This window comes from Triplophysa rosa, linkage group LG8, assembly GCF_024868665.1.
Source record: "Triplophysa rosa linkage group LG8, Trosa_1v2, whole genome shotgun sequence".
Lineage (NCBI taxonomy): Eukaryota > Metazoa > Chordata > Actinopteri > Cypriniformes > Nemacheilidae > Triplophysa > Triplophysa rosa.
The window spans coordinates 278,083-287,725 of NC_079897.1; the positions used below are offsets into that span (position 1 = coordinate 278,083).

Below are 9,643 nucleotides of genomic sequence, written 5' to 3' on the forward strand. Positions count from 1 at the left end.
GTGTGCGTGTGCGTGTGTGTGTGTGACTCACTGTGAGCTGAGGATTGCACAGAGACGATGTGCTGCTGGATGTCAGGTTTATCATACATGTTGTTCAGATTCCTGATAACAACACCACACTAATGTCACTCTTACAGCTACATACTGTGTGTCAAATGTTTGATTTGTTCTTTGCTGTTTTTTTCCACACAATGAAGATAAATTGTGTGTGTTTGTACCTGTTGGCCTCTGGCAGTGCAGTGAGGTCATCTGTTTCTGCTGTGTGTTCTTCACTCAGGTGGGATTCTGATGACGTCATCACTTCACTGGTGGGTTTCCTGTCTCCAGACGCCTCTGCTGACAGACAGACAGGCAGTTTCAGGGCAAACGTGTGTGTGTGTTGATTGTTCTGTATGGGTCAGAATGGTCACAGGTGAGTGTAACTGTCTAACTGTGTGAGTTTCCTCCATGTGTGCGTTTCTCCAGTGTCTCTCTCCTGTCATGCTTCATGTCAGACCTCACCGCTGTGCTCCTGCACAAACATCACACATGATCACAGCTCACAGATGGGTGGTGATGTGAACAGCAGTACAGTATGATATGGATCAACAGGGGGCCTCAGGATGACTAATAACTTAAAATTAGACAAAATGAGCATTGAAATACATTCTAAAACAACTAAAAACCAAGATATTTCTTATTATTTGTCCATTTTTTATATTGAATCAACAATTTTCCAATTAATATCAAGCTCTGAAATATTTAATTGGGTAGAAATTTGGCGATTTTGTGAGCGTAAGGGGGGCCTTTGAATATTGGTGATACAGCGAGGGGCCTGATGTAGATGAATGTGGATCCTACGTTACCGTGGCTGCTGTCTGTTAGGGTGTCGCTCTCGTTGTATTGGGGGTCTCGTCTGAGGGAAACATCCAATTTAAGAACATCATCAGTGATCCATTTCAGACCTTGTATTTAGCATTTAACCTGACAGACAGACAGATGACCTGCTGCAGTAGAAGTTTCTGCTGTAAACCTTCACTCAGTTTACTGACCAGCCGTTCCTGGACAGAACTGGACACCTCCTGTAGATCAAACACACCGCGTTGACAACACAACACTGACAAACACTGTGTTATCGACACTGACAGACTCACACCTGACACTGGCACAACAGTCGTAAAGCGTGTTTATAATAGTGAGTGGCTTTCTCTGGGTCTCTCATCTGTAGTTTGATCCCACCGAGACCCTCACAGGCCTGCCACTGACCAGCCGGGTCATCTACACACACACACAGAGAGAGAGAGAGAGAGACGGTGAGGGTCAGAGAGACAGACGGTATCAGTGTGTGTGTGTGTGTTCATCTCTTTCACACCTGCGTCTCTGAAGGCCTGTTGAGCGTGTAGAAAACTCTCCCACGCCTCCTCCAGTTCGCCCAGTTCAACAAGAGCAAAACCCAGATTACTGAAACACCGCCCCTGTGCTCCACGACTGCCCAGAGAGCCTGCGCCACAGCACAGCACGTCCTTACATGTGGTCTTCTCTACATGAGAGTTTAACAGAGCTAGTGTCTCACCGTGTAACGCCGCTGCTTCTCTGTGGTATCTCAGAGCCTCCTCAAACTGACCCAAAGTGTTGTGAACGGCCCCCAGATTCTGCAGAACTACAGCCAGTCTGTGTGGTTTGGAAGCGACCAGAGGAAGAGCCTGTTCATAACATTCAGCTGCTTCAGAAAACAACCTGAGCCGAGTAAAACTCAAACCCACGTCATTCAACAGCTTCCCTGAAACACACGTGACAAACATCCACCTGTCAATACAATCCTGACCACAATGAGATCTTCAAAAATATCCACTTTTGACTGCAGACGAGACAAATCTGAGCTCAGTTTGACACACTGTTGACATCTCTTCTCAAACTGTGTCTATACTTTTCTATTTTCTCAGGAGAAGCATCTGAGACGCTGCTGATAGTATAGTTGATTAATGCAGTGAAGCGTCACTAAGCTCCGCCTCCTCACGGTGAGTTGTGGGTAATATCAGCCGTTAGAGTGTGCATCGTTCTGCACTTCCAATTTCTACCGGAAGTGGGAGACCATCCGGGGGTCTTGAACACTATTTTCAACATACTACGATTTGGTGACATACTGTACTTTCGAATATTATTAGGACGGATAGTATGCTGATTGGAACGCAGGGTTAAGTCCCTGTGAACCGGAAGTTGCGGTCGTGTTTACTTCCGTATTCTGACGCATTTCCAAGTGAAACGGAATTGCGAATGAGAAAAAACTGCGGCCTTTCACTGCGATTTGATTGGATGTCTAAATACAGCCGTTGCATTTTGAAATAGAACTGGGAGGAAAAAATTGAAGGGGAGGAGTTAACAGATGCCCCGCCCGAGCCGTCTAACATACGTCAATTAGAATGGATAGTCACTACAGGTCAGATTTTGACTGAAGATCATGTGGGCACATGAATTTGAGAATGAAGAGAATGACCCACATTGGTAAAAAATCTACAATAAACGCTGCAATATCTCATGAAAAAAAAGGAATTCTCATTTTTTATTTCACTGGGACTTTAAGCAAACGTTTTCATAATCTATAATAATGATAATGGTGAACACATTACCCAGCGTCTCCTGATCCGTGATGTTGGTGCTCATCTCCAGACTGTCCGTCAACACGGCGACGATGTCATCAGCAGCGCAGCGGCCGCTCTGCAGCATGTGTTTCCCAGCATCCTTCAGGGCCAGCGCAGCTGCCGATGTGCTTCCCACTAGTTTGTAACTCTCAGCGGCCCGTTTGAAAGCGTCTGCCGCCTCGTTCCACTCCTGCAACAGCGCAGACCATGGCACACGTCAGCAGATGAAGATTTTTGTGTGACCTGTCCCTTTGAGAGAGCTGCTGACCTGTCTCTTCAGGTGGCATCGAGCGAGTCTAACGCAGGTGTCTCCCTCTGCATACGCGTCTCCCTGCGAGCGGTACAGCTGTGCGGCCTGGAGATAGTGCCGGACGGCCCGGGTGTGATCCCCCAGCGCTTCGTGAGCCGTCGCCAGATTATGCTGAAGGTCTGCTATCCGCTCGCCTCTCTCACCTGACTGAGAGCCAGACAGGAGATCCAGACCCTTCTGAGGTCGACCTGCCTCAACATACGCTGCACCCAGATTAAACGCACACGTCCTCTGAAGTCGGCTCTCTCGCAGCTGAAACCAAAAGAAATCAAACACTAACAACGTTCCCAACACACTGTTCCCATAAGACAAGGAAAGAACATTTGGGAAGTTTTGAGTTTTTTCAGGGTACCTTTGTGGCAGCTTTTAATGCGTTCTTGAAGCACTGCAGAGCTGCAGTTTTGTCTCCAGTTTGCAGCGCTGCGTGTCCGTCTTCAGTGAGTCTCTGAATCTCCACCTGTGTGTCTGTTTCATCTGTCCTGCTCTTACCTGCTTTCTTCTTCTTCTTCTGCTTCTCACGAGCATCTCTGACCGGAGACCCATCAGAGGCCATGAACTTACATCAGCTTACATGAGAGGACACGCATGATGCTTAGCCTGGACACAGACAGACATCAATTGTTAATCTTTGATTATTTTTAAGAGACTACTGATATTTTCCAGCGTGTTGTATAATATTAAATCAATCCTGTCATGTGTGTATACTCTTTAGTGACCGCTGGGGCAAACTTTACCATCTTAATCGTTGGGTGTCCCTCAGCCACTCAAAAGAGTTTGTCCGTACAAAAGACTGTTCAACTAATTCTATTGACTTCACCGTTAAAAGTCAAACTGAAGGATTGGGAAAATAAATACAAATGCATCGATTTAGAACTGAATAAGTAGCAGCAGGAGGATCTTGTTAATGGCAGATGATTCGCACTAATGAATCATTCATTACTCGTCTCGTCTAATGTGTCACACAGTTACCATCATTCGTTACACACGCAAACACACAACATGATACTGTACGAAAAACTAACACTATATACCAGACTAATTTACAGTAAATACACTTTTGACAGGTGACTTACAGTAAGAGAGAGAAGTCATGATCGCGTCAAACTCTTCATATTTACTCCCCAAAATCATGTCGTGAAGCACACAGCTCTCTCTCTCTCTCTCTCTCTCTCTGCCTCTGCACACCTGAGCAGGTGCTTTTCGCACTGTTTGCATTCGTCTCCATGGAAACGACACCACAGACAAAACTGTTTCCTCCTGCAGAGGGCGCGCGGCACCTCACATTTGTGCATTATCCCAAACTTTTTAAACTCACACATGTATACATAACCAGGGAAAACATTCATATCTCATGTGATAGAAAACCGATGACATATAAATAATGTAAAATGCATAATGAATAAAATCATAGTTTTGTGTGTACATGACAAAATTACATCTATAAACTCTCACAAAGTATCAAAATCTGGTATTTAACCTTTGTGTAAAAGTCTCACATTAAACAATGTGTTTAATCAACATCGTTTTATCCTGGTTTACAGGATAACTACTAACTTACGCCACGACTACAGTGCCCATAATACGCAGCAAAAGAACTTCCGGCCGTCATCCAATGGGAGGAGTCGGTGTGTAGCCAATGAGAGGCAGGCGGGATATTCAAACCTCAGAGCGAGTGACAGACATACAGACTGTCGGGTGTTTTCTAACGATACTTTATATTTAATAAGTCATAAGAGCAACGTTAGCAGATATCGATACAAATATTTTAAATATTTATTTACGGAAGATACGGAACAATAACGTCAGAAATTTGCGGTTTCATATAGACGTTTGAGAAGATAAAAACGGCGTCGTTTGTCAGAGAGCAGCGCGTGTATTGGTATTGATGTGAATAGATTTTTTGACAGGACAGAAATGGAGGAAAGTGTTCCGGTCCGGTCTGCCTGTAAGTACTGCAAGACACACACGAGAAACCCTTTTAAACTAAAGATTGTTTTAAGTGTAAGTTCTTCCATCAGTCCAGGCTGTGGAGGCATTGGTATCACTGTATTGTTACATTGACTTCTTATGTGGTTGCTCCTGTACAGTTTTTATGTGCTTTATGTCATTTGTTTGTTTGTAATTCTTTTAAATTGGTGATGATGTTGTCTATGTCTATGTGTGTTAGTACGTGTGCATATTGTGTGTGTGGAGTGTTTTGTATGTGGGTGTGTTTGTCTTCTGTGTTTTCAACTTTTTCTTGTGTTTACAGGTACAACTTTAATTGTTTTGCTTATAGTCAATATGTCTCATGTACAGCTGCTTTGTAACAATGAAAATTGTAAAAGTGCTATATAAATAAAGTTGAGTTGAGAGAGTTGAGTTGAGTTGATGTTTCAGATGAGCGTCTGACGGCAGAGGAGATGGATGAGAAGAGAATTCAGAATGTAGCTTATCAATACCTGTGTCGACTGGAGGAAGCCAAGAGGTCACGCGCACACACACACACACACACACACACACACAATGAAAACTTAATTAATTAAACAATACAACGAGCAAAGGTAGTGTGAATAAGCTGTTGTACATGTGATCTGACTCGGTGTGTGTGTGTTGATATGTTGTGAATGTTTGTTAACAGTGAATCTGTTGTTGTTGATGTTTTCAATGCTGTCAGGTGGATGGAGGCGTGTCTGCATGAGGAGTTACCCACTCCCACAGAACTGGAGGAGGCCTTGAGGAACGGTGTCTATCTGGCTAAACTGGGCCACTGCTTCGCTCCTGATGTTGTTCCACTCAAGAAGATCTATGACATGGACCAGGAGCGATACAAGGTGAATGATGTGTACACACTGCTGTACACTGACCCTGAAATATCTTATCGTTCAGGTCTGTAGACCACACCTGTGGTGTACGTATTTCCACAGACAATAATTCATTACTGCGGACACACACACGTGCTTTGAGTTGAATAGACGTTCTGTGAAAGATGCAATCTATAAGATGTTCAAAAAACCCAGAATATTTCTTAATGAGTCAATATCTCTTATCGTTTCTCTCTCATCTCTGCTGGTGCCGGTGATGTTCAGTACAGTTTTAGTTTTTTGTAAATCTTTCTCCTGGTGTTTCTTGCACAGGCCATTGGGCTGCAGTTCCGTCACACTGATAACATCAATCACTGGAGAAACGCCATGCTGGAGGTCGGCCTGCCAACGGTACCAGACACCTCTCATTCACCTTCTGCTTTGGCAAATGTTTCCACTGCTGTCCGTCCTTCTGTCACAAATATGCTGAAATATTCCCGTTTCATTCTACAGATCTTTCATCCAGAGACGACGGATGTTTATGATAAGAAGAACATGCCCAGAGCAGTTTACTGCATTCATGGCTTGAGGTCTGATTCGTTTCACTCTGGAAATCCAAAGTTTTATATTGTATTGTGTATTGTGGTTTAAGTCAAATGTTCTTGTTTTGAGAAATCGCGGGTGTTTGGCGCTGCACCGCAGTATAATTCACAAACCAGCTTTTGTTTGGTCTTTTTTATTCGGTTTTAATCTTTCTCAGTAGCACTCGATCATTTTATTGTTGTTAGATATTCTGCTGTTAATCATTATTGGCACTATTTCTTGATTTAGTCTGTATTTGTTTCGTTTGGGACTGGCTCCTCAAATCCACGATCTGTGTGGGAAGGTGAAGTTCACAGGTAACTGTCCGTCAGTTTCTGCCAGCACTATAATGTTTATAAAGCACCCGTGAACAGGGACATTTCATGTTTTATTCTGCAGAAGAGGAGATTAATAACATGAAACTGGAGCTGGATAAATATGGCATTCAGATGCCAGCGTTCAGTAAGATTGGAGGAATTCTGGCCAACGAGCTGTCTGTGGATGAGGCGGCGGGTGGGTGGACGCAGTTCAGAGTCAAATGAATGTTTAAGATCACAGCAGCATCTGTGGCATACGGATGTTTTGTCTCTTCTGTCTGCAGTGCATGCGGCTGTGATCGCCATCAATGAAGCTGTGGATCGTGGCTGTGTGGAGGTCACAGGTCAGGCCCTGAGGAACCCCAATGCCATGCTGAACGGCCTACAGGACGAGCTGGTGCCGGTTTATCAGGAGATGCTACGACAGGCACGGGCACAGAAAGCGGCGCAAGCGTGCATCATCGTAAGGACATCAGATGAGAAGAAACTAATGCATGATGACCTTCTGTTCAGTGACTCTGTGTCATCTGTGTGTGTGTTCAGGGAAACGGATCGGTTGAAAAAGACATTTATGAGGAATATCTGACGCAGAGAGAGATACAAGATTCTGTCAACAGAGTCAACAGTGAGTATGAGTAGAGCGAAAAATCTCATGTATCAGTCATACCAATTGTCCAAAAAAAAAGATTTGACACTTTCCTCCAAATTCTAATCATTGCAATATCACAAGAGTCTTATTGGGTTCAAAGATACCGCAGATGTCCTTTGTTTTTTTTATTTCAAATTAAGTGATGTATTGTGTGTGTGTGTGTGTGTGTGTTGCAGTGCGGGCAGCAGTGGAGCATGTAGATGAAGCATTAGACTCTGGAGATCCGCTGGTTCTTCTCTCTACTCTGCAGAACTCAAGCCTGGTGCTCAGAGGTCTGATCCGAGATCACGCAGGCTGGTACCTGGAGCAGCTGAACGCTGACAGAGAACAGAAAGCCCTGGTGAGCTATATGGGCAATTCCATGAAAAGTTTTTGCCAACGGTTTTGTGCTAACAGCACAGATATCAACATTTGGTGGTTTAAATACCTATGTGAGGTCTCTCTTCAAGTTTTTAAAGCATTTGTTTTATTTTTAGTGCATGGTTTTCATAGTCGGGTAGTGGCCATTTTCAGGATTGTCACATCCATAACGGTACATATTTCTCATAAATGGGCACATGAGAATTAAAATATATAGCCCACATTACACACACACACACTCCTCTCTTCAGTTAGCTGAAACTGAGATATGGACTGTTGTGTGTTTGTCAGGATCTGGGTTGTGTAGATGCTTTGGAGAGAGATGAACTACAGGAGGGCATCAGTGTGGCCAATGAAGATGCTCAGAGAGATCGAACTAGTGAGTCAAACCTGACAATTACTCATTCAGTATAGTGATTTACACTTGAATAAAGAGATGGTCTGTGTGTAGCTAGAGCTGACAAGTGTGTGTTCTTGTAAATGTGTGTGTGCAGTGCATCAGGCAGTGTGTAAAGTAAATGAGGCTGTGCGGCGTGGAGAAGCCCGTCAGACAGTTCAGGCCCTCATGAATGCAGATGCCCAGCTGCCTGAGGTGTATCCATTTGCTGCAGAGCTTTACCAGAGAGAACTGCAACCACTGCAGCGCCAGTGCCCACAGGTAACACAAACACACCACCACTGCGCCAGTGCCCACAGGTAACACAAACACACCACCACTGCAGCGCCAGTGTCCACAGGTAACACAAACACACCACCACTGCGCCAGTGTCCACAGGTAACACAAACACACCACCACTGCAGCGCCAGTGCCCACAGGTAACACAAACACACCACCACTGCAGCAGTGCCCACAGGTAACACAAACACACCACCACTGCGCCAGTGCCCACAGGTAACACAAACACACCACCACTGCGCCAGTGCCCACAGGTAACACAAACACACCACCACTGCGCCAGTGCCCACAGGTAACACAAACACACCACCACTGCGCCAGTGCCCACAGGTAACACAAACACACCACCACTGCAGCGCCAGTGCCCACAGGTAACACAAACACACCACCACTGCGCCAGTGCCCACAGGTAACACAAACACACCACCACTGCAGCGCCAGTGCCCACAGGTAACACAAACACACCACCACTGCGCCAGTGCCCACAGGTAACACAAACACACCACCACTGCAGCGTCAGTGCCCACAGGTAACACAAACACACCACCACTGCGCCAGTGCCCACAGGTAACACAAACACACCACCACTGCGCCAGTGCCCACAGGTAACACAAACACACCACCACTGCGCCAGTGCCCACAGGTAACACAAACACACCACCACTGCAGCGCCAGTGCCCACAGGTAACACAAACACACCACCACTGCAGCGCCAGTGCCCACAGGTAACACAAACACACCACCACTGCAGCGCCAGTGCACACAGGTAACACAAACACACCACCACTGCGCCAGTGCCCACAGGTAACACAAACACACCACCACTGCAGCGTCAGTGCCCACAGGTAACACAAACACACCACCACTGCGCCAGTGCACACAGGTAACACAAACACACCACCACTGCAGCGTCAGTGCCCACAGGTAACACAAACACACCACCACTGCAGCGCCAGTGCACACAGGTAACACAAACACACCACCACTGCAGCACCAGTGCCCACAGGTAACACAAACACACCACCACTGCGCCAGTGCCCACAGGTAACACAAACACACCACCACTGCGGCGCCAGTGCCCACAGGTAACACAAACACACCACCACTGCGGCGCCAGTGCACACAGGTAACACAAACACACCACCACTGCAGCGCCAGTGCCCACAGGTAACACAAACACACCACCACTGCAGCGCCAGTGCACACAGGTAACACAAACACACCACCACTGCAGCGCCAGTGCACACAGGTAACACAAACACACCACCACTGCAGCGCCAGTGCACACAGGTAACACAAACACACCACCACTGCGCCAGTGCACACAGGTAACACAAACACACCACCA

At 46.0% G+C, this 9,643-nt stretch overlaps 2 protein-coding genes across 3 annotated transcripts in view; one reads left to right on the forward strand and one right to left on the reverse strand.

Annotated features, from left to right (window-relative positions):
* LOC130557690 (tetratricopeptide repeat protein 24) overlaps positions 1-4,061 on the reverse strand; it is a 5,046-nt gene extending 985 nt beyond the window's left edge. The window contains exons 1-12 of the mRNA XM_057339680.1: positions 4,002-4,061; positions 3,281-3,525; positions 2,887-3,180; positions 2,607-2,808; positions 1,553-1,759; positions 1,352-1,480; positions 1,136-1,257; positions 984-1,061; positions 846-895; positions 432-511; positions 219-336; positions 32-102 (exon numbers count right to left, since the gene is read on the reverse strand). Of these exons, the coding sequence (XP_057195663.1) occupies positions 32-102; positions 219-336; positions 432-511; positions 846-895; positions 984-1,061; positions 1,136-1,257; positions 1,352-1,480; positions 1,553-1,759; positions 2,607-2,808; positions 2,887-3,180; positions 3,281-3,481 (1,552 nt within the window). The 5' untranslated portion in view covers positions 3,482-3,525; positions 4,002-4,061. The remainder of the gene's footprint in view (positions 1-31; positions 103-218; positions 337-431; positions 512-845; positions 896-983; positions 1,062-1,135; positions 1,258-1,351; positions 1,481-1,552; positions 1,760-2,606; positions 2,809-2,886; positions 3,181-3,280; positions 3,526-4,001) is intronic.
* Positions 4,062-4,603: 542 nt separating this feature from the next.
* iqgap3 (IQ motif containing GTPase activating protein 3) overlaps positions 4,604-9,643 on the forward strand; it is a 15,288-nt gene continuing 10,248 nt past the window's right edge. For both annotated transcript variants that reach the window (XM_057340683.1, XM_057340684.1), the window contains exons 1-12: positions 4,604-4,873; positions 5,308-5,395; positions 5,585-5,741; positions 6,045-6,122; positions 6,225-6,301; positions 6,543-6,610; positions 6,693-6,806; positions 6,895-7,073; positions 7,154-7,235; positions 7,436-7,599; positions 7,911-7,998; positions 8,114-8,277. In XM_057340683.1, the coding sequence (XP_057196666.1) occupies positions 4,843-4,873; positions 5,308-5,395; positions 5,585-5,741; positions 6,045-6,122; positions 6,225-6,301; positions 6,543-6,610; positions 6,693-6,806; positions 6,895-7,073; positions 7,154-7,235; positions 7,436-7,599; positions 7,911-7,998; positions 8,114-8,277 (1,290 nt within the window). In that variant the 5' untranslated portion in view covers positions 4,604-4,842. The remainder of the gene's footprint in view (positions 4,874-5,307; positions 5,396-5,584; positions 5,742-6,044; positions 6,123-6,224; positions 6,302-6,542; positions 6,611-6,692; positions 6,807-6,894; positions 7,074-7,153; positions 7,236-7,435; positions 7,600-7,910; positions 7,999-8,113; positions 8,278-9,643) is intronic.